General features: G+C 43.1%; 1 protein-coding gene across 1 annotated transcript in view; it reads right to left on the minus strand.

Annotated features, from left to right (window-relative positions):
* The window catches only part of LOC124802438 (insulin-degrading enzyme), a 202,126-nt gene that overhangs the window by 107,245 nt on the left and 69,903 nt on the right, over window positions 1–24,978 (minus strand). Inside the window, 2 exon segments of the mRNA XM_047263222.1 lie at window positions 11,287–11,487; window positions 11,586–11,788. Of these exon segments, the coding sequence (XP_047119178.1) occupies window positions 11,287–11,487; window positions 11,586–11,788 (404 nt within the window).

Genomic DNA, 24,978 nt, shown 5'->3' on the forward strand with positions numbered 1-24,978 from the left:
ACAAAGATGATGAGACTTACCAAACAAAAGCGCTGGCAGGTCGATAGACACACAAACAAACACAAACCTACACACAAAATTCTAGCTTTCGCAACCAACGGTTGCTTCATCAGGAAAGAGGGAAGGAGAGGGAAAGACGAAAGGATGTGGGTTTTAAGGGAGAGGGTAAGGAGTCATTCCAATCCCGGGAGCGGAAAGACTTACCTTAGGGGGAAAAAAGGACGGGTATACACTCGCGCACACACACACATATCCATCTGCACATACACAGACACAAGCAGACATTTGTAAAGGCAAAGAGTTTGGGCAGAGATGTCAGTCGAGGCGGAAGTAAAGAGGCAAAGATGTTGTTGAAAGACAGGTCAGGTATGAGCGGCGGCAACTTGAAATTAGCGGAGGTTGAGGCCTGGCGGATAACGAGAAGAGAGGATATACTGAAGGGCAAGTTCCCATCTCCGGAGTTCTGACAGGTTGGTGTTAGTGGGAAGTATCCAGATAACCCGGACAGTGTCACACTGTGCCAAGATGTGCTGGCCGTGCACCAAGGCATGTTTAGCCACAGGGTGATCCTCATTACCAACAAACACTGCCTGCCTGTGTCCCTTCATGCGAATGGACAGTTTGTTGCTGGTCATTCCCACATAGAAAGCCTCACAGTGTAGGCAAGTCAGTTGGTAAATCACGTGGGTGCTTTCACACGTGGCTCTGCCTTTGATCGTGTACACCTTCCGGGTTACAGGACAGGAGTAGGAGGTGGTGGTGGGAGGGTGCATGGGACAGGTTTTACACCGGGGGCAGTTACAAGGGTAGGAGCCAGAGGGTAGGGAAGGTGGTTTGGGGATTTCATAGGGATGAACTAAGAGGTTACGAAGGTTAGGTGGACGGCGGAAAGACACTCTTGGTGGAGTGGGGAGGATTTCATGGAGGATGGATCTCATTTCAGGGCAGGATTTGAGGAAGTCGTATCCCTGTTGGAGAGCCACATTCAGAGTCTGATCCAGTCCCGGAAAGTATCCTGTCACAAGTGGGGCACTTTTGGGGTGGTTCTGCGGCAGGTTCTGGGTTTGAGGGGATGAGGAAGTGGCTCTGGTTATTTGCTTCTGTAACAGGTCGGGTAGGTAGTTGCGGGATGAGAAAGCTGTTTTCAGGTTGTTGGTGTAATGGTTCAGGGATTCAGGACTGGAGCAGATTCGTTTGCCACAAAGACCTAGGCTGTAGGGAAGAGACCGTTTGATGTGGAATGGGTGACAGCTGTCATAATGGAGGTACTGTTGCTTATTGGTGGGTTTGATGTGGACGGATGTGTGAAGCTGGCCATTGGACAGATGGAGGTTAACATCGAGGAAAGTGGCATGGGATTTGGAGTAGGACCAGGAGAATCTGATGGAGCCAAAGGAGTTGAGGTTGGAGAGGAAATTACGGAGTTCTTCTTCACTGTGAGTCCAGATCATGAAGAAGTCATCAATAAATCTGTACCAAACTTTGGATTTGCAGGCCTGGGTAACCAAGAAGGCTTTCTCTAAGTGACCCATGAATAGGTTTGCGTACGAGGGGGCCATCCTGGTACCCGTGGCTGTTCCCTTTAATTGTTGGTATGCCTGGCCTTCAAAAGTGAAGAAGTTGTGGGTCAGGATGAAGCTGGCTAAGGTAATGAGGAAAGAGGTTTTGGGTAGGGTGGCAGGTGATTGGCGAGAAATGAAGTGCTCCATCGCAGCGAGGCCCTGGACGTGCGGAATATTTGTGTATAAGGAAGTGGCATCAATGGTTACAAGGATGGTTTCCGGAGGTAACAGACTGGGTAAGGATTCTAGGCGTTCGAGAAAGTGGTTGGTGTCTTTGATGAAGGATGGGAGACTGCATGTAATGGGTTGAAGGTGTTGATCTACGTAGGCAGAGATACATTCTGTGGGGGCTTGGTAACCAGCTACAATGGGGCGGCCGGGATCATTGGGTTTGCGAATTTTAGGAAAAAGGTAGAAGGTAGGGTGCGGGGTGTCGGTGGGGTCAGGAGGTTGATGGAGTCAGGTGAAAGGTTTTGTAGGGGGCCTAAGGTTCTGAGGATTCCTTGAAGCTCCACCTGGACATCAGGAATGGGATTACCTTGGCAAACTTTGTATGTGGTGTTGTCTGAAAGCTGACGCAGTCCCTCAGCCACATACTCCCGACGATCAAGTACCACTGTCGTGGAGCCCTTGTCCGCTGGAAGAATGGCGATGGAACGGTCAGCCTTCAGATCACGGATAGCTTGGGCTTCAGCAGTGGTGATGTTGGGAGTAGGATTAAGGTTTTTTAAGAAGGATTGAGAGGCAAGGCTGTAAATGAGAAATTCCTGGAAGGTTTGGAGGGGGTGATTTTGAGGAAAAGGAGGTGGGTCCCGCTGTGACGGAGGACGGAACTGTTCCAGGCAGGGTTCAATTTGGATAGTGTCTTGCAGAGGTGGATCATTAGGAGTAGGATTAGGATCATTTTTCTTCGTGGCAAAGTGATATTTCCAGCAGAGAGTACGAGTGTAGGACAGTAAGTCTTTGACGAGGGCTGTTTGGTTGAATCTGGGAGTGGGGCTGAAGGTGAGGCCTTTGGATAGGACATAGGTTTCGGATTGGGAGAGAGGTTTGGAGGAAAGGTTAACTACTGAATTAGGGTGTTGTGGTTCCAGATCGTGTTGATTGGAATTTTGAGGTTTTGGAGGGAGTGGAGCTGGAAGTGGGAGATTGAGTAGATGGGAGAGACTGGGTTTGTGTGCAATGAGAGGAGGTTGAGGTTTGCTGGAAAGGTTGTGAAGGGTGAGTTGCCTTTCCGGAGGTGGGAAACCAGGAGATTGGATAGTTTTTTAAGGTGGAGGGTGGCATGCTGTTCTAATTTGCGGTTGGCCTGTAGGAGGATGCTCTGAACAGGGAGATGTGGGAGAGGAAAGAATGAGGATTTTTATCAAGGATAGGAGTTGACAGGTGTGTTCATTGGCTGAATTGATGTGTAGGTGAAGGAAGGTGTACACGAGCAAAGGCAGAGCCACATGTGACAGCACCTACGTGATTTACCAACTGACCTGCCTACACTGTGAAGCTTTCTATGTGGGAATGACCAGCAACAAACGGTCCATTTGCATGAACAGACACAGGCAGACAGTGTTTGTTGGTAATGAGGATCACCCTGTGGCTAAACATGCCTTGGTGCACGCCCAGAACATCTTGGCACAGTGTTACACCGTCCACGTTATCTGGATACTTCCCACTGACACCCACCTATCAGAACTCCGGAGATGGGAACTTGCCCTTCAATATATCCTTTCTTCCCGTTACCCACCAGGCCTCAACCTCCGCTAATTTCAAGTTGCCGCTGCTCATACCTCACCCGTCATTCAATAACATCTTTGCCTCTTTACTTCCGCATCGACTGACATCTCTACCCAAACTCTTTGCCTTTACATAAGTCTGCTTGTGTCCGTCTGTGCGGATGTGTGTTTGTGTGTGTGTGTGTGTGTGTGTGTGTGTGTGTGTGTGTGTGTGGACGCGCGAGTGTGTGCCTGTCCCTTTTTCCCCCCAGGGTGAGTCTCTCCACTCCCGGGATTGGGGTGGCTCCCTGCCCTCTCCCTTGGGGCCCGCATCCTTTAGTCTTTCCCTCTCATTCCCTCTTTCCTGGTGGGCGGCTGTGGGTTGCAGGGGCTTGAAGTTTGTGTGTGTGTTTGTGTTTGTTGTTGTTTCTGTCGGAGTGCCAACGCTTTCGTTTGGTAAGTTGCAGAATCTTTGTTTTTAGATATATTTTTCCCACGTGGAATGTTTCCCCTCTATTTTTATACAGATACTGTAACTTGCCATACGGGGGTGTTGGTGGAGGCAGTAACAAGCACAAATGCGCACATGGGTGTAGGGCTTTCGCGCCCCACGGTCGCTTCGTTGGGGGGGGGGGGGGGGATTTGGATTTTGGGGGAGAGGGTGGGAAGTGTTCCGGTCCCGGGAGTGGGGGGACTTGCCTTGACCTTTACCTGTGATGTACAGGCTGTCTTTGGTGGTTCGACATGGTTGACCTTGGCTGTTGTTTGGGGCAATCAGGCAGATTATGGTGGCCTTGAAGCTTTTCCAGATGCTAATATTTTGGCATGGAAGACTTGGAGTATTGCTGAGACTACAAGACTGTTGGCTAAACATCCTTATGGTACTCTTGTTCCCAGTATGCCATTTGTATTGTCTACTAGAAGAAAGAAGAAATTAAATGCTGACGAGTACCTCATTTTGTGGGCCACAGTCGGCAATGGCAATTGTAAAATCAAGATCAACGTTGACTGTATGCTTTATTATATACAATAAAGTGTGTTCTGTCCTTTCCTTATCTCTTATCCATATCGCCCTCCTTTTTTTATTTCAAAAAATATATTCACTTTTTGTTTTGGTGGCAGTGCCGCTCTTGGTTGCTCGCTAGGCGGGTGACCTTGAAGGGGACTTCGCCGCTGGTGAGGTTGCTGGGCGACGCGGGCCCGCCCTCCCCTCACATATCCTGTGTGTGTGTGCAAGTGAATACCTGTCCCTTCCCCCCAAGGTAAGTCTTTCCGCTCCCGGGATTGGGATGACTCCTTACCCTCTCCCATAAAACCCACATCCTTTTGTCTTTCCCTCTCCTTCCCTTTTTCCTGATGAAGCAACTGTGGGTTGCGAAAGCTTGAAATTTGTGTGTGTGTGTGTGTGTGTGTGTGTGTGTGTGTGTGTGTGTGTGTGTGTTATTGTTCCTATCAACTGCCACAATTTCTATCAGCCCGACAAATAGTAAATAGTTGCAAAACCCATCAACTGTTCAGCAAAACAGACATTGGACAGCGGCGTCCGGAGATATCTGGTTGTTATACAACACCATGAGAACTATTTTCTACAAGGTGAACATTATCACGAAGACAAAAAAATTGTGCATTTTGTCTGTGACATGGTTCCTGGAGATTTTGACATCATCAGACACTTAGTTATGTTCTTGTTTCACCACAGGACACAGCAGATCATCAGACGGGAGATAATATTGCTAACAGTTTGCTGGGATCGATAAGACTAACAACTGAGAGAGGTTGCGGTTAGCTTGTTCCAAAATTTGTACAGTTTAGGAAATTTGGTAGAGCTCCTAACTGTGAGCTTCTGCACGTTAGAATTTGATTAATTAAGCTGTGAATACAGTTACATAGTTTAGGGAGGTCACCTATTTGAGTGAGCAGCTGGTGCAGTAAGCTGTGTATTTGTGAGGCTGGATAATTCCAGTAGAAGGAAGTTTATACGGACTTTAGGGGTCCTACAGTTCTGTGAACGGGTGCTAACGAATCTGCTGGCCAACTCTGAAGTGACAGAGTTAATGCTTATTTGGTGGTTGTGGGTTGGAGGATTACTGTGTCTTCCAAGTGGAGCCTCAACATAATTTAGATTTTGTTTGGCAGTCACTAATGATTCATACATTGAGAATTGTGTCTTATTTTGCTACTGCACACAGCATGTTACGTGAAGTTTGTTTCCTATTTTGTTTGAGGACTCAAAAACAGCTAGGGGCATACACGCCCATGTCAAAACTGTAGAGCACCAAGACAAAGAGCAGTTAAAAATGACTACATGTCAATCCCAATCAACCGAAGAGAAGACAGCTAAAAACAGGGATGTGGAGAAAGGTCTATAAAATACACAACAGAGAAACGGAGGTACAGAACTAAAAATTAACTGGCCTTCGCCACACTGCTATGATGATAAATAGTAAAAAGCAGCCGACAATCCGCCATCATTCACTAAAATGGCAGATAATTAAGAAAGCAAACACAAACAAGAACGTAAGCAGTTAAAAAAAGGGTGTTCCATCAGGAAATGGTGGACCATCAAAAGTTGAGCATGATGTATACAAAGTGGTGTGGCAGCACCACTTACCAAATGACGATGGCTAAAAAGACATGCTCAATATGCAACCTAGTTAAAATGATTTCCTCGCAGCGAGAGAGCCGAGAGGTGGTCATCCAAGTCGCTGGGAGAGGCTTAGTAAAACAGGGCTTGTTCCTGTCAAGGGAGAACCAGTGGTGATGCCAAAGTGACACAGCTTGCTGACAGACGGTAACACAGAGATAGTCAGAGGGAATGTAAGAACTAGCAGGCTGAGGTACGAGGACTACAGCCTTGGCAGCAGTGTCAGTGGCCTCATTCCCTGTCAGATCTACGTGACCAGGAACCCAATGAACATCATAGTGGCTCCATCAAGAGTGAGTAAGTGACAGCTTTCCTGGACCTGTTGCAGTAAGGGATGGACAGTGTACAGCACACAGAGACTTTGAAGAGCACAGAGTGAGCAGATGACACAATTGCACAGCTTGTGTCGCTGGATGTATTGTGTGACCTGATACAGGGGGAAGAGCTCTGCTGTAAATACTGAGCAGTGTTCCAGAAGCCAAAACAGAAGAAGTCAGCGTCACTGACAAAGGCACACTTGACACCATGGTCAGTCCAAGAGCAATCAGTGTACACAAAGACACTATCGTGAAGTTCCACGCGAAGGTTGTGAAACTGAAGGCAATAGAGTGAGGCTGGAGTAGTGTCCTTAGGCAGTAAATGTGAAGTTTGTGATCTACCCTAACATATAAGGAAAAGGAACTGAAAGTTAGAAAAGTTGGACTCATTATGAGGCACTGAGTAACCATTTTAAGACCACTGAAGAGTGATGAGTGACTTTTGGAATTTGTTCGAAGTAGTGGAACCGTGTATTGTCAATGTCTGAAATGACTGAGCCTTGAATTACCATTCAACTGCAGTATTTAAAGTGGCTTTGACACATATTTTTTCTTCTTCTTTCTTTTTTTCTCAAGGGGACATGGTTTTCTTGTCACTCAATCACATGTGTATTCAGAAAGTGTATTGAGAACTGATTTTACCAATAAACAGTAAAATAAGTGAGCTGAGACTGACTAAAGAAAGAAAAACTTCAACATTTATCTCCTAATTTCATAGAGTGAGTAGAGAAGTTTGTAATTATTTGAAAGAGTTTTGCATATGAGAAACTGTTTGCAACAGTGTTTGATGTAGAACAGTAAACCGTGGGTGTTATGTGGTGTTGTTGATCTTAATATCACTGCCAATCGCTACAGTCTAAGCGAGTTTGGGAATAATAGTTAACATCACCTCAGCTGAACTAATCTAGAACAGTTGACTTTTGACACCGTGAAAGTGGTTGGATGCAATTGCTCACCGCGTATAAAAATTATTTTAATTTTGCTGGGTATATGTATGTCAAATAAAAATGTGATGGGAGTAATTCTTGTAATCTGCCGAATAATAACACTCATTACGTAGAGTGACAGCATAAGCTATTCTAGCTAGTGAGATAACATTCAACACAAGGCAGACGACATCATATACATAGCCAACTCAACTCCGACATAGTTTAGTGTCAGAAAGAACAGACCACTGGAGATGACAAGCAAGCTGGTCAGTGCAGAAAGGAGGTGGTAGGTAATCACTCTCATGAGAATCCCTACCACAAATAATATATTTGGCCATGTTATGACAGGACATGCAAGAGTGGTTGTAAAGTTTACACACGTAGCAATGCATCGGGTTTGGAATATACGGTCAGACCATGACAACTTCATAGCCTGCCTTGATCCATGATGGAAGCACTACTCGATCAAACATGAGAAAGAGAGTGCATGTAGGCACTAGGTTTGCATCAACCTTTTTCATTACCTGATGGACAGCAGTGATACATTGATCATAGAGGTAAGTATGGATTTCTCCCTCGTACGACCATTAAGTAGCCGAGTGTCTGCTTCAGTTTGTCTCAAAGCCTGACATTGCTGGGAGCAATGAAGTCAAGATTGCAACACACTTTTGTCAACCAATTATAGCTCGTGCCACATGATTTTGCCAGCCAATGACAGCAGATTTTCAGAGCATAGGAGATGTGATTATGTCAGTCAATAGCAACCTCTGTTAAGCAGCGCAAACACACAGGTAACAAAAGTTAATGGTTTAAATTAGTTTACATAGAATATAGCTACAAGCAAAGCTAATCTTTCACGTACAATATTGGCCATCAAAAAGTTTTTGCTGTTCTTTTCCGAAGGTGTGGTTAGGCAAGATCATAAGGGCACAGCTTAAATTGCAGCAGTTGAATGTTTTTGATGAGCACGTTTATAAAGTTCACTGCTGTGCACCGAACATTTCAGAGGTTACCTGGCTGAATACAAGTTCCGTAAAGCACTTACATTCCCACAGAAACTGCTGAAGAATTCACTTCACACTTTTTTTGAAGGATAATTATACTTTTCACCACCATTATTGTGTAATTTGTAATCTAAGAATGAACTAAAACAAATATAAAAAATTAACACTTTTTAGCGAGTGTTACCCTTTAAGATATTTCAAACATAAAAGTGTCAGTAAAATTTTAATGGCATAAATGGCTGGTCTTCTGCATCTAAAATTTTTCTAAGTAGCTGGTCTCAGTGTTAAGTTTTGCACAAGAGTCTAATGCTCTGTGATTTAAGAAATTCATCACACATTCTCAAATGTAACATAATTCATCATTCGTAAAAGGAAATTTACTTTGAAAGTAATGCTTTTCAAAGCACGATTTGCAATATTTTCCTGCAACCTGTTAGAAATGTAAACAGTTGTGATGTCATGCTCTTTGAAACAAGGCCCATGAGAAAGGTGCCTCGAAAGCAGTTTGTTGTTACAAACTACTGCATAGTCTTTGACACATTCTGCTGTCAGCAGGCTTGTTTGTGTACACTGTGTTTTGTTGGTGTAAATGGCACATTTTCTTTGCAACTGAAGTTTTACGTTGGTTTTACTTCCTTGTTCATTTTTATGGCTGTAGTATTATTCTGCAATAGTGGGATAAAGTAAAATTCTTTGTTAGAGTATCAGTTCTTACCAGTGAAAACTACAAAAATTTAACTGAAACAATCAAAATTCCCAAGTTTTTCTATAGTTTCTCCCAGATGAAAAAATTCCCAGGTTTTTCCTGGATTTCCAGGTTGTCCCAGGGCATATATATCCTGTTGCTGTATGAAAAATTTCAGGTTAGGTTTTGACAAGTTGGACTGGACCACTCCTTTGGAATAATTGATACTGCAAGAACAACTCATTAGAGCACTGGAAGACCTGAGTTGAAACAAGGCCACTGGAGTAGAAGACATTCCCTCAGAGTTAGTGAGATTCTTTGGAGAATGGTCATGACAAAACTAGACCTCTCTAGTGTGCAATTTGTATGAGACAGGCAAAATACCATCCAATATGAAGAAGAATGTAAAAATTCCAATTCCAAAAAATGCAGGTGCCTTTTTTCCTAAATCATGGGTCAAAATACTGACATGAAGGAAGTGATTTCCAACTAAGTAAAGTCTAGCACACAACCTTTAATGTGCTCAATCCACAGATAGTATGTGGGAAAACCCATTCACGCCAAGCCAATTGAAAAGGGGGCCCACACACATAGAAGTGCCTCGACTCCAGCAGCAACATGAGCTCAACAGCATCAGCATTGGTGCACAGACTGATGACTGCCGCTTGAGTCCCACTGGTGCACTTACCCCACCAATTTGGTGGCAGAGCCAGGCCTGGGCCTTGTAGGCTCATTATCAACAGCAGGAGGAAAACTTTCATGTCTAGAGTGTACCATTATGTGGAAGTGAAAGATGGATGATGAAACAGTTTAGAAGAGAAGTCTTTGAAATTTGGTCCTACAGAACAATGCTGAAGAACAGATGGGTAGACTGAATAACTGATGAGGCGGCACTGAATCGAAGTGGAGGGGGGAAAAAAAAAAAAAAATTATGGCACAATATGACTAAAGGCAGGAATCAATGGACAGGACACCACCCTGAAAACTTAGCAACTGATTATAGTGTCGCGTGCCTGCTCCATACCTCTATTTGGCAAGTAGCGAATTATTCCCATACACATATAGTGTGTCCAGCAAAGGAGTCCCTGATTTCAAATTAAAATTAAATACCTTGAAAACTAAGATTGATAGATGAGTGCAACAAAAGGTATGTTTATAGTGAGAGCTACAACAATTTTATATAGAAGTTTTAAAATAGTTCAAAAAGCTGCTAACAGATAGCTCTGTACATTACATACTGATTTTAGTTTTTGAGATATTTAACTTGTGTGCATTGATGAGAAGTTGAACTGGAAGAAACACACTGATGATCTGCTGAAACAGGTTCAGCTACTTATGCTATTAGGGTTACTACACATTTTGATGATAAAAATATCAGTAAATTAGCCTACTATGCCTATTTTCATTCACTGCTTTCATATGAAATCATATTTTGGGGCAAGAAAGAGGTGAATTAAGCTGCAACAAAAATCTTTGGTCATTTGCCAAATAGTATTAAAAGTCTGACAGATAGCCAACCAACATTTAAAATCAAATTAAAAGAATTTCTGAATGACAACTCCTTCTATTCAATAGTTTAATTTTTAGATATGAAGAGGTAACTGTAAAATTATTATTAATTAATTAATTAATTATTTTGTGTAAAGAAAATTTATGTTAAAGTGACTCATTTCACATCATTACGAAATGTACTCATGATCTATGGAACAAGTATTTATATATATCTCTGTGTGTGTGTGTGTGTGTGTGTGTGTGTGTGTGGCAGATTTCACATCATTACGAAGTGTCGTATTCATGATCTATGGAACAAGTATATATATATGTGTGTGTGTTTACTTCAGGATTCCTTCGCTAGGCACACTGCATTATCTCAGTGTTAAGATGAATATGGCATTCAGTTGAAAGTTTTTTTAAACCATGTGAATGCTATTTGAGAGCATTACAATGACAAGTAGTGCATCACTAGCATAAATAGTATGGACTGGATCTGAAATGGGTAATTATCAGCCAAAACTCATCATAAAAACCAATTATTGTGAGCAGGAGTGTTTATAAATTTGATACAGATGGTAATTAGAGCAATAATTTGCAACACAGAGTTTACAATCACTACATATTTATTTATTTAACGAAATAGTGGCTGATACTGATTAACTGCCATTATCTGCTTTATCCTAAATATACAAATACAGTACTATTACGTTCATAAAGAATGAAGTGTACTTCCATGTTGTATATTATGACTAATGAATGGAGTGCCAACAGCTTCTTACCAAATTGATGTGTCATAAACAGTTTTCTATACGACAAGAACATAAAGGTTGTTACTCGTGCAATCTAAACTTGATAATACGTACCAACACTCTAGAAAGCAGTACAAAATTATCATCAGAAAACATTTAATATTTGAAATAACAAAATGATATTTAAACAAACCTGGAAGACTAGTTCAACAATGCTATCCACATATTCAATGCCTTCTTCTGTCAGATCTACATTAATTACAAAGAAGCCAAACCCACGGGAACCAGTCCGATAGCCACCTATCAGACTATTGCACCAGCCTTTGGCTTTCAAATGGGAGAGAAGGCTACCAGGTCCTTCGTGTCCTATCAGGTGACTCAAATAATGTCCTGGCTGCAAGATAATGTGTCAGTTAATTCCTTGTTTTAAAACATAACATCGGAATAGAAGCTTAAAATATACAAGTACATGCAGCTGAAACGAAGGCTTACCCCAGATCTGTAATATTGATGCAGGTCTGGCACTGGGAAAGTAATGTTCAGATTTCTAATATCTTTAACAGGAACTATGTAACCTCTCATCTGCACTTGTTTATTTCCAAAAGGATGTTCAGGCCACTGGGGTGCAACAACACTCTTATTCTTAACATTTGAAAACAGTTCACACGTCATTTTTTCCAGTTCGTCCAAATTCTCTAAATACCAAAACATAAGAAAATTTCAACAATCAAAGAAAAACATGTGTACTTCATAAGATTGTAATATAAAGTGATGACATGGGCAAAACATACCTAATTTAAGCCTAATGATTTACTGGAGAGCTTCTCAACAACAATTAAACAAATGCACTTTTAACTCAAACACCATTATGCACTATGCAAAATATTGGAGGTGCATAATTCAGTACATTACCACATTACATACATATTAATTCTTGGAGTACTTCCACGAAGAGTACCAGATTCAGTATCGATTGAACCTTCATACACAAATGTAGGGGTTACTTTATAAGCAATGTGAAATTGACAAAAAATTTTAAAATATTACTACAGAGATTAAACACAGTATTATTGATAGAGATTACCGTATTTACTCGAATCTAAGCCACACTTTTTTTCCGGTTTTTGTAATCCAAAAAACCGCCTGCGGCTTAGAATCGAGTGCGACGCGGAAGTTCTGTAAAATGTTGCTAGGTGCCGCCACAACTAACTTCTGTCGTCGAATATATGTAGCGCTTCGCAGGCACAAAGATAAATACTGGCACCAAAACCTTTGCGTCAGTAAATAAATTAAAAAAAAAAAGGTGGAAGACGGGCTTTTTTTCTCCGCCCTGAGTTTCGACCACTGCATTTTCATACATTAACCAACGAAGTAAATACAAATTCCATATTGTTCATCTTCGAATGTAGCAGCATTTCAATGCACTACGAAAATCCGACTGGCAAGACTGTTTGGGATGTTTGTCAAAACGGCCAACTCTGCGTTCTGAATTTTTTCCTACCTGTGAGAAGAGATGGTTACTAATAGGAACTTTTATAAATTGTGAATCACATGCAATATTCTCTTCAGCATAATAATAATAATAAAGAATATAAAGATTTTGCCATGTATTCTTTCGTGTTTGCTGCTATCTCATTTAAATCCTGTCTGCCTAATAAACTACGAAACTAGAGTGAGACAACAGCAAACACGGAAGAATATACATATCATGGCATGTTTATATTCGTATTATTCTTATGCCGAATAGTGATACAGTCAGAAATGAAGCACGACAATTGATTAGATTTTTAAATCTAAGATGACTCTAATTTCTGTGCAGAATGTAATGTACCAAAAGATGCGTCTGCAAAGATTTTCAAACGGAGAAAAATTTTCGCTAAACTATCGTTCAGAACATCTTCTATCGTACGCAGTCTATCATTTGGTTCTTGTTGATCATTATTAAAAAAAGCGGCAGTGTAAGTAACAACAAATAGCAGTCTCTTGCCATTGTTTCGCTAATGAGACAATCCCTCTCTTTTTAAAAAAAATGTAAGCAGCGGTAGCGCGCACAAAAGCAAGCCACGCCGCGAGCGGCGACAGGTCGTAAACACTCATTATCGGAATGCGACACACAATGCATGACACAGTACAGTAATGCATTTTCAGCTTTGAGTGATGTAAACACCTATAAGAAAGAGAACGGCACTTATCAGATGAAAGAAAAATAAGCAATCAATTCAAACCAGACGAAGCACGTGAAAAAGGAAGGGTACCCGTATAAATACGGACGGAGCGCCTGACGCATAGCAACGGCTACCTGGTAAAGCTTAACTGCTAAGCTTACGACTCGAACCAAACTACTGTAGCTGTATCGTCATTCATTTGACCTAAATTGTGTCTCATATTACAATGGACCAACCTTGAATTTCGAGTCTCAGATTTCTGGTGCGGCTTAGATTCGTGAAAAATTTTTTTTCCTCGATTTCGAATCTCATTTTTCAAGTGCGGCTTAGATTCAAGTGCGGCTTAAATTCGAGTAAATACAGTATGTTGTGTATTGTCTGTGATTGTAACTTCTACATTAGAGATTATTAATAAAGTTGTAGTTCCAAAACAGATTGGACAGCAATGGAAAAATAAAAAGTTTGTGACTGCAAACCTTAAATGCAATTACTAACACCACAATGTCATATAATCAACTGAACTTTTAGTGCAAGTTTAAATCTGTGTACCAACCTCTCTCAAACATTTAACAATTGTATCATATTTATTTATATAAAACCTACATGTAGGGGCCCTTTTTCCTTACAGGAGCATTACAAGAAAAAGTGTCATATTCAGTATGCTATGAAAAGAAATGTTACAGACGGATAAGCATTAAAATGAATAATAACAGTAGGAAGCTGGGAATTTGATAGTACTAGGAGATCTGAATGTTATCATAGTGCTGGGAATAGTGGAGAATATGTACTTGGCAAAAGAATGAGAGGGGGGAGGGGCTTTAAGAGCTCTGCCACGAGTTTCAACTGATTGCAGTTCCACAAATTACGAGAGAAGAAAGTATATTTGGAAAAGGCTCAGAGACAAAGGATGATACTGATCAGACTATATCTTGTTTAAATAAAGCTTTAGAAATCAAATATTGGTCTGCAAAACTGTATGCAGGTGTGGATAAAGATTACAACCATAGCCTTGCAGTGATGAATAATACAATGAATATCCAGAATAGAAAGAAAAGGAGTATATGATAAAATTGAATAATGAAAGTTTAAAACACAATGAGATGAAGTGGAAATGACCAATGGCCTCAGTAAAAACATCAAGAGTGTTAAAGTGGAACATGATGAAGACCAGACAAGTAATCACAGATATGTGAAGGCACAAGGAAAAGTCATGGACAACTGAAGAAATATTTGAGCTTATTGGGGGAGGGGAGGGGGGGGGGGGGGGGGGGCGACAGTGCGGTTTAGACTGTTTATCAATGAAATTAGCATAAAGTGCAAACAGGCTAAAACAAAGTGGAAGAGGTAAACTGTTATAACGTCAAGTTGAACACACACATTTCGAAACGACACAACACATATATGTCACTGAGCAAGTTGACAAAGCAAGACATGTGAACACGGTAACATTCGAATGAGCACTGAGTCCAAGTCTAGCGGCCGCTGGCTGGCTGGCCGCCTAGGTGGCGTGGCTGCTGCATGGTTGGCAGACAGCGCTGCATGTAGGGGACACGCGTAATCGTGTGGCGGCACTTTGAATGATCAGCGAGTCACAACACTTTTCCCCCCCTTTGAAATTTTTGCACTGGTCTTGATGGAGGTAACCTGTAGTTTGCTAACGTCCATAGGCGTTGTTTGACTGGCCGTAAAGTCTCGAGGAGGAGGCTTCCCGTACGGACGGAAGTGTCCCCGATGATAACGGGTCGAGACGACAGGAGACATAGGGGTTGAATCTGCTAGGGTCCCGTGCACCAATCTGCCCATTGCGGCAAGTCCAGTTGATATAACAGGAGGCATGGGCGACGTGTCGGCATCCGTAGGAGGAGGAGGCGAGTAGATTGGCTCCGACAGATGATGGTCATCGGTTCCTGCATGTGCATATCTTCTGGTGGCGTCAGTTCTTGTGCTGGCACCGATATGATGGTGAGAGGACTGCGTTGTGACTAATGAGAGATGCCAAGATCCCGAGCGTCAGGTAGAGCCGAAAGTGATGTAGCGGCATTCGGAACAGATGTTGCCAGCACATGAGGCCGAAGCTGGTCGGAATGATACACTGCAACACCCGTGTCCGTCTGGATTTCATACAGGCATTGGCCACAGTGTCTTAAGATGCGGCCCGGACTCAATTTTGGCCGTCTGCCATATCCCCATACCCAGACAAGGTCGTCGGTGGTGAACCGGCCAAACGAAGGCACCCACGGCCGTGAGGTGGAAGGCCGCAGAAGATGAAGTAGTGTGCAGGGCTGTCGGCCATGTAAGAGCTCAGCCGGGCTGTGGTCGCCCATGGGGGTGAAATGGTAAGAAGCCAGAAACTGGAGAAGTGCATCAGCAGCAGCAGAAGAAGTCAGGAGTTTCTGCATCTGAGCCTTAAATGTGCGGACCAGTCGTTCAGCCTCACCGTTTGATTGTGGATGGAACGGAGGGGCCGTGACATGCATAACGTCGTGACGAGCACAAAAATCCGCAAATTCGGAAGAGGCAAATTGCGGACCATTATCAGTAACAAGAGTAGAGGGAAGGCCTTCCAAAGAAAAAAATTCGGGCGAGAGCACTTGTGGTTGCCGCGATGGTAGGCGACTTGCAATGGACAATGAAAGGAAAGTTAGAATAGGCGTCAATTATGAGGAGCCAATAAGTACCTAAAAAAGGTCCCGTGAAGTCAGCATGAATGCCCTCCCAGGGGGTCTCACGCGAAGGCCACGTGGCGGCAGCCTCTGACGCACAAGGGCCGCAGGCAGCGACCATGTGTACTATTTCAGAGTCGATGCCAGGCCAGTACACATGATGGCGCGCCAGAGATTTTGTGCGAGAGACACCCAGTGCCCCTGGTGAAGGAGGCGCAAGACCGAAGCACGCAGGTACCACCACACGTGGCGAAGCATTGTCGGTAGCAGTGAGGCGGTAGCGCAAAGTGTAGTAGTTCCGCAACGGGTCAGAAGTCTTAGCGGACGGACAATCTGGCTAACCCTTCTGAATACAGCGTAAAACCCGGGAGAGGGTAGGATCAGGACCCGTAGCAGCCGCCAGCCGGTCCCTGGTGATGGGGAATCTGTCCACAACCTGCTGCTCGGCAACATCCAGGTGGAAATACAAAAGTCCGTCCCTATCGAATGCAAGATCAGGACCCATGGAAAGGCGAGACAGTGCATCAGCATTCGCATCTCAGCATTCACATGTTGGGCCGCTGGACGGAAATGAATTTCATAATTGAAATGAGACAAGTAAAGAGCTCAACACTGGAGGCGGTGTGCAGCCTTGTCGGGAAGTGACGATGATGGATGAAACAAGGAAACAAGTGCTTTGTGATCCATAACAAGATGAAATTTGGACCCATAGAGAAAAACACCAAACTTATGAAGAGCATAAATAATGGCCAAAGCTTCTTTTTCAATTTGAGAATACTTTTGTTGGGCATCTGTGAGTGTTTTGGAGGCATAAGCAGTGGGTTGTTCAGAGCTGTCAGAAAAACGGTGCGCAAGGCATCCGTGGCAAGAACAAGATGCTGGCCAGGTCGATAAGTAGCCAGGAACGGGGCCTGTTTCAGCATCGTCTTCAATTTCTGGAAAGCCGCATCGCATGACGCGGACCAGTGAAAACGCACATTTTTATGCAACAGGCGATGCAACGGCTGAGCCACTGACGCAGCAGACGGTAAAAACTTGTGATAGTATGCTATTTTACCCCAGAAGGCCTGCAGTTCCTTAACAGATGTAGGGCGAGGAAGGGCATCGATCGCAGCGACAGTTTGCTGAAGCGGACAAATACCATCCCAAGAGAGTTGAAACCCCAATTACGTGATAGATGCCGGAAAAAATTGTGATTTCTGAAGATTACACTTAAGACCGGCAGTCTGTAAGACATGAAAAAGTGTGCGGAGGTTCTGAAGATGTTCTTCAGTGGTGGAGCCAGTGACAACAATGTCGTCCATGTAATTTATACACCCAGGGACAGGGAGCAATAATTGTTCCAAGAATCTCTGAAAGAGAAGTTGCTATTGATAGAGGCCAAAAGGTGTGTTAAGGACTAGAAACTGCCGGGAAGCAGTGTCGAGAGGAAGTTGACGATAAGCTTCTGACAGGTCAATTTTAGAAAAATACTGGCGTCCCGCAAGTTTAGTGAACAATTCGTCAGGTCGGGGTATAGGGTAAGTGTCGATGAGGCATTGAGCATTTACAGTGGCTTTAAAATCGCCACAGAGACAAATATCACCATTGGGCTTAGCAACAACAATGACAGGAGAGGACCACTCACTGGAAGTGACAGGAAGCAAGACCCCTGCAGTTGTGAGACGATCCAGCTCCCATTTTACCCGATCATGAAGGGCCACAGGAATGCGCCGAGCCCGAAAAAACTTAGACCGAGTGGGTTTGAGCGTGATATGAGCTTCAAAGTCGTTTGCACGGCCTAACCCAGGAGAAAAAAGGGATGAAAATGTCGTCGACAACGAATCCAATTGAGCATAAGGAATAGCATCAGAGACGATATTGACAGAGTCATCTATGGAGAACCCAAAAACGCGAAAGACATCGAAACCAAAAAGATTTTCTGCATTACTCTGGTCGACCACAAATATGGGAACAGTGCGAACGAGAGATTTGTAATATACCTCAGCGTTAAATTGTCCCAAGAGAGAAATCTTCTGTTTATTATACGTCCGTAATTGCTGAATGACAGGTGATAGGAGTGGAGAACCCAACTGAAGATACGCCTGAGAATTAATGATAGTGGCAGCAGAACCAGTATCCACCTGCATGCGAACATCTCGACCAAGTATTTGGACAGTGAGGAATAACTTCCCTGAAAGGGAAGAAGTACAATTGACAGACAACACGGAATCAGAATCAGCGTCATGTTCATGAACATCATGTATGTGGTCGGATTTGCAAACATGACCCTTCTTTTTGCAATTGTGACGCACAGCCCAATGTTGGGGACAATCCTCGCATGAATGTTTCGTAAAACACCGCGGACATGAAGGAAGTTGCCGGGGGTTTTATGCATTATCTTAGAGGGCTGTTTACAGTTAGGCCAAGGCTGCGCGTGGGAGCGTAATGCAGCCACATGGGCCGGCGGGGACGCACCTCACGCGTCGTCAACAGCGCACAGAGGTTGTATTTCCCCGACGTGACGTCACCCCACGCCTCTATCTGCGCCCCGGCAGCGCAAGAAATTTCAAAAGACTGGGCGATTGATAGGACTTCATCTAGAGTCGGATTTGCCAACTGAAGGGCACGTTGCCAAACTTCTTTGTCGGGCGCTGACCGGATAATAGCATCCCGTACCATGGAATCGGCATAGGATTCTTTGTGAACATCAGTAACAAATTGACACTTTTGACTGAGGCCATGAAGTTCAGCAGCCCAAGCACGATAGGATTCATGCGGCTGTTTTTGGCAACGATAAAAGGCAAAACGAGAGGCTACCACATGCATTTGCTTTTGAAAATAGACAGACAGAAGTGAGCACATTTCAGCAAAGGACAAAGACGCAGGATCTTTCAAAGGAGCCAATTGCGATAACAACTGATACATTTGAGGTGAAATCCAGGAAAGGAACAGAGACTTGCACGTTTGTTCGTCCGTGACATGAAATGCCAAGAAGTGCTGTCGAAGACTTTTTCATAATCAGACCAGTCTTCCACCGTCTCGTCGTAAGGAGTAAAAGGAGGTATAGAGAATGACGAGAAACGCACCGCATTTGACGCCGCAATGAAATCGGGAATCGCCGATGTTAGAAGTGTTTGCTGTTCAATGAGATCTTGCAATAGTTGCTCGACAGTAGCCATGGAAACCTGTGGGTCAACGATGAAAAGGAAAAGTCCACTACCTCGTCGCCAATTGTTATAACAGTCAAGTTGAACACATATATGTCACTGAGCAAGTTGACAAAGCAAGACATGTGAACACGGTAACATACAAATGAGCACTGAGTCTAAGTCTAGAGGCCGCTGGCTGGCTGGCCACTTAGGTGGCGCGGCTGCTGCATGGCTGGCACACAGCGCCGCATGTAGAGGATGCGCGTAATTGTGCGGCAGCCCTTTGAATGATTGGCAAGTCACAACAGAAAAGTGTGAAATTATTGAGATATGTAAGAGTGTAGGAAAAGTCAACAACTGATACACAAATTAAAAAAAAAAACTATGGAAAGTTTCTGTAATCTGCAGATGGAAAACCACTATAAATGATGATGAAAGTGCAGACTAAAGCCAAAAATAAATCAAAGGTCAGTATGTTGGTGAAGAACTGGCAGTGGTGACACAGGGATTCCAGAGGAGTGGTGTGTGTGTGTGTGTCTACATCATCTTACCAACAAATGATAAATGCAAATGAAAATTACAAAATAAACTGTAATAGGTAAAAATGGAAATACTGTGCAGGACTGTTATTTCATTAGTATGTGACAAGCCATGCTGAGCGAGATCGTGTCTTCAAGATGGGATGACAAAAGCAGCTGCTTTAAGAAAGAAAATACCTGCTCTGGTGTGAAAACAGAAGTTCTGGGCATAGCCAACCTACTATGAAGAGGCACAGAATTCATAAGATAGTATATAGGTAATTTTGACAATGAAAGTTATGCTGAGCAACAAATGAATGAAATTTTTTTTTTGTGTTTTTTTTTTTTTGGTAGAGAACCCTCGGCCAAACTTTTTTCATTAGTGGAAGTTCTCAATGTGGTTAGTTTGATGATATATGCAGGTAAGTCACTGTCCTAACCCATCCAGCCCCCTCCCTGTTCCCATTCCAGCACTACACAGCCGTCGTTTCACCGCCACACCCAGTACTAATTTCTTTTTATTTCTCTCCTTTCCGCTACTTACCCCCTCCCCACCTTGTCTCCTGCCCACCACCTAAACTGCAACACTTCACTCTCTGCCACTCCCACCATACTATCCTTCCCCCTCCCCGCCCCAGCCTCCTCCTTACCCTCACCCAGATACCACTCCCATCATGCACTGGTGCTGCTGTTCACAGTGTGGTTTCAGCTTTCTAAGACTGCAGACGTACGCAAGTTGTGTTTACGTGTGCGTGTGTGTGTGTGTGTGTGTGTGTGTGTGTGGGCGCGCGCGCGCGCGCGCGCCTGTATTTGTGTGTCTACTGCTGACATAGGCCTTAATGGCTGAAAGCTTTAAATGTGTGAATCTTTTTGTTGTGCCAATCGCAACTCAGCATCTCCGCTATATGGTGAGTAGCAACTTCCCTTCTCTGGTATTGTAAGAAGAATATGTGGTTTACTTATACGTATGGACTTCTTAAGTTATTGAAAAGAAGTTGGAATTGTGGTATCGAGTGTCTTAACTGCAGCACACTCACAGTTATAAAAAGTCCAGGAATAGCCTTTTAACAGGTCATGGTCAGGAACATAAAAAGGACAGTTACATCAATAATATTCCATAACATCACTGCTAAAACACACACACACATTCCCCTAAGCGTAATGGAGGAGGAGGAAGTTGATATGGAAGAAATACACTACTGGCCATTAAAATTGCTACACCACGAAGATGACGTGCTACAGACGCTAAATTTAACCGACAGGAAGAAGATGCTGTGATATGCAAATGATTAGCTTTTCAGAGCATTCACACAAGACTGGCATCGGTGGCGACACCTACTACGTGCTCACATGAGGAAACTTTCCAACCGATTTCTTGTACACAAACAGTAGTTGACCGGCGCTGCCGGGTGAAACGTTGTTGTGTTGCCTCGTGTAAGGAGGAGAAATGCGTACCATCAAGTTTCCGACTTTGATAAAGGTCGGATTGTAGCCTATCGTGATTGCGGTTTATTGTATCGTGACATTGCTGCTCGCATTGGTAGAGATCCAATGACTGTTAGCAGAATATGGAATAGGTGGGTTCAGGAGAGTAATACGGAGTGCCGTGCTAGATACCAACGGCCTCGTATCACTAGCAGTCGAGATGACAGGCATCTTATCCACATGGCTGTAACGGATCGTGCAGCTATGTCTCGATCCCTGAGTCAACAGATGGGGACGTTTGCAAGACGACAACCATCTGCACGAACAGTTTGACGACGTTTGCAGCAGCATGGACTATCAGCTCGGAGGTCCATGGCGGCGATTACCCTCGATGCTGCATCACAGACAGGAGCGCCTGCGATGGTGTACTCTATGACGAACCTGGGTGCACGAATGGCAAAACGTCATTTTTTCGGATGAATCCAGGTTCTGTTTACGGCATCACGATGGCCGCATCCGTGTTTGGTGACATCGCGGCGAACGCACATTGGAAGCGTGTATTCGTCGTCGCCATACTGGCATATCACCTGACCTGATGTTATGGGGTGCCATTGGTTACACGTCTCGGTCACCTTTTGTTCGCATTGACGGCACTTTGAACAGTGGACGTTACATTTCAGATGTGTTAAGACCCGTGGCTCTACCCTTCATTCGATCCATGCGAAACCCTACATTTCAGCAGGATAATGCACGACCGCATGTTGCAGGTCCTGTACGGGCCTTTCTGGATACAGAAAATGTTCGACTGCTGCCCTGCCCAGCACAGTCTCCAGATCTCTCACCAATTGAAAACGTCTGGTCAACGGTGGTTGAGCAACTTACTTGTCACAGTACGCCAGTCACTACTCTTGATGAACTGTGGTATTGTGTTGAAGCTGCATGGGCAGCTGTACCTGTACACTCCATCCAAGCTCTGTTTGTCTCAATGCCCAGGTGTATCAAGGCCGTTATTACGACCAGAGGTGGTTGTTCTGGATACTGACTTCTCAGGATCTATGCACCCAAACTGCGTGAAAATGTAATCACATGTCAGTTCTAGTATAATATATTTGTCCAATGAATACCCGTTTGTCATCTGCATTTCTTCTTGGTGTTGCAATTTTAATGGCCAGTAGTGTAGGTGATGGAGTAATGCATTCAGAGTTTGACTGAACACTACACAATCTAAGCTCAAACTAGTCACCTGATGTCGGTGACATATCTTCGGAGTTTCTATAATCTGTACAAAGTGCAGGCGACAGGACGTATTTCGAATGAGTATCAAAATGCATGAAGTGGATGACCTACTGTCAGATTTCTCAAAAAGCATTACCATCGATTTATAAAAGAAGTTACATGCTGATAATGGTAAAATTATTGGGTGAGTAGTCTCACAAGTCATGCTTGTGAACTACCGATCATAATAATATATAAAACAGAAAAAAAAATTAAAATATTCTGGGCAAAAATCAATTTGGTTATAGGCTGGGAAAAGGTGCCAGAAAACCAAATATAACATTGTTAACAAATATCAGGATACCTTACTGGCATTTGCAGACCTACAGTGAGCTTTTGCCAATGTCACGTCAATCAACATGCTCACAATTTCTAGAAGATTGGGGTGAAAGTACGCAGGCAGGTAAATGAGCTGCAAAATCCAAGCGAGAGCAACAAAAGATGAAGATCAGGGAAAACAAGCTCTGTTACGATATGTGTACAGTAGGGTTGCCATTTAGGGTCATTACTGCTCAACTCATACATCAGAAGTGGTAAAGGACGTGGAAGCGAACTTTGGATGGGGAAGAGATACTGACACTAAGATTTACTTATGACACAACACGGCTCTTTCCTTCTAGCTGGAAAGTAGAAAGGCTTCTGTATAACCTGTTGGATAGAATGGGCAACACACTTAGCACATACACAATGCTACTTAAGGATAAACAAATGAAAGTGCAAAGGTGATAAGGAGTAGGAGGAAGATGAACAATAACTTCCCCAACATCAAAATCCATAACGATACAGTACTGGAATGAGTGAGAGAACTCTTCTATCCAGAAAGCAATATTATACAGGATGAAGGAAGTGAGGGAGATATCTGAAGTAGGGTGGCAGAGCTGTCAAAAGCCTTCTTCAATGAAAGAGCCCTACTAGTATCAGATACACTGATATGATACTAAGGAACAAATTGCGGAGGGAATCTGTCTGGAACACAGCATTGTTTGGGAGTGAGCTTCAAACCTTCAAAATTCCAGCTAACAAAAAACTGGAAACATTTTCAACATGGTGGCCACAAAGAATCTTAATAGTTAAACGGGCTGGTAAGACACAAAAGGAAGCAATACCGATAAGAGTAAGTGAGGTATGGGCGCATTATTGGGAAGGAGATCTACTGCAGTACGACATCCGGGAACAGGTAATGTAGCATTGGGGGACGTAGCGAAGGAAAAAAACAACAGGAGCAGACCAAGGCCAGTACGTGCAAAACTGACCACATGAGACGACTGGTGCAGTCGTCGTGTACAGGTGATGGGATTAGTACGAAAAAGAAAGAGGTGACTGGGGGACAGGCTGGAAGAGGGCTGCAGCTGAACAACCGAGCATCTTAACCACTACTAAGTACTTTATTTTTCTCTTTTATTAACTGAACTGTATTATGTATCCCAATATCATACTGAAGTTGTGTTTTTGTTCCTTCTGGACTCTTATATGGGAGATATCGGCATCCTCAAGATGGAAAAAGAGAGATGACAACATGAAAACTTATACTCAAAGTCATTAAATTCTGTGTGTAAGCCACAGATGACTGTAATATTCCATCCAAATCTGATACCATCATAACCACATTTATTCAGACAAAAATAAATCTTTAATTAATGTACATGAATCTTGAATTAATGCAACAAATTGTTTTACTAAAAAATGGGAGGGGGAGAAATAAATTGTAAAATTCCTGTATAGGAAAAAGAGGTACATATTGCATCAAGAAAGCAATTTGTGTCTTTGATCACTGTTCCACACTTTTTTTTACCCTCCACATAATAGTGACCGGTTGTTGCAAATTCTACTTAAGTAAGAAAATGTAACATACTCTTCACTTTTGTTCTGAGCCTGGTGAAAAGTAATCTAACTGTAGCTGAGGACCATTTTCACTATACTCAGCAACTACAAAAATGAGTTACATACGTATTTGTGTACTTCTAAAAAACACAGATTTGCCTGTTTAATCTTGCACACAAAACTGGAATTTTTCTATACTTGACATTTACAAAGACAAGTTTCACCACATGTGAACATCAGCTGCTTGTATAATTATGCTATGGGACCAAGATGTTGCTGTGTTTGAGTATATTTTTATTACACTAGGCCTATTTCAGTGAGACTGACATCGTCAGGTTACATCAGGTGGTGTGAAAGTTTATTTCATGATGACAGTACTTGGTAAACTTCAGAAATAAGTGCTCCAGCTACTGTTTAACACCTACTACAGAACAAAGACAGCAATATTGTAACAACTGATGTAACCTGACGATGGAAATCTCGCCGATATAGGCCTATTGTAATAAAAATATTCTCGAACACAGCAGCGTGTCGGTCTCACAGTACCGAATACAATGTACTTATACAACACACAGGACACATTGGTCCCACATGAGTACAAAAAAATCAGCTGCTTGTGGTTGACATTTATCATTAGTTCTAAAGTAGCTACTTCCCAATCAGGGATCACAGTTACTTGCTTCCTGATAAGAGTATTTGACACCATTCAAAAGGAATTTTGTATTTGACATTTCCCTTCACTTACGCATGGTAACATTGTATGCTGTAAAAATCAATGTGGTTAAATCTTAACTTTTCATATCTTCTCATTTCATGTTTTTTGTGTGTGACAAATGCAACAACAGCCAAAATTTGGACACTGCCTATGTGGAAGTGTGACAGGGTTT

This window comes from Schistocerca piceifrons, chromosome 6 (genome assembly GCF_021461385.2).
Source record: "Schistocerca piceifrons isolate TAMUIC-IGC-003096 chromosome 6, iqSchPice1.1, whole genome shotgun sequence".
NCBI lineage: Eukaryota > Metazoa > Arthropoda > Insecta > Orthoptera > Acrididae > Schistocerca > Schistocerca piceifrons.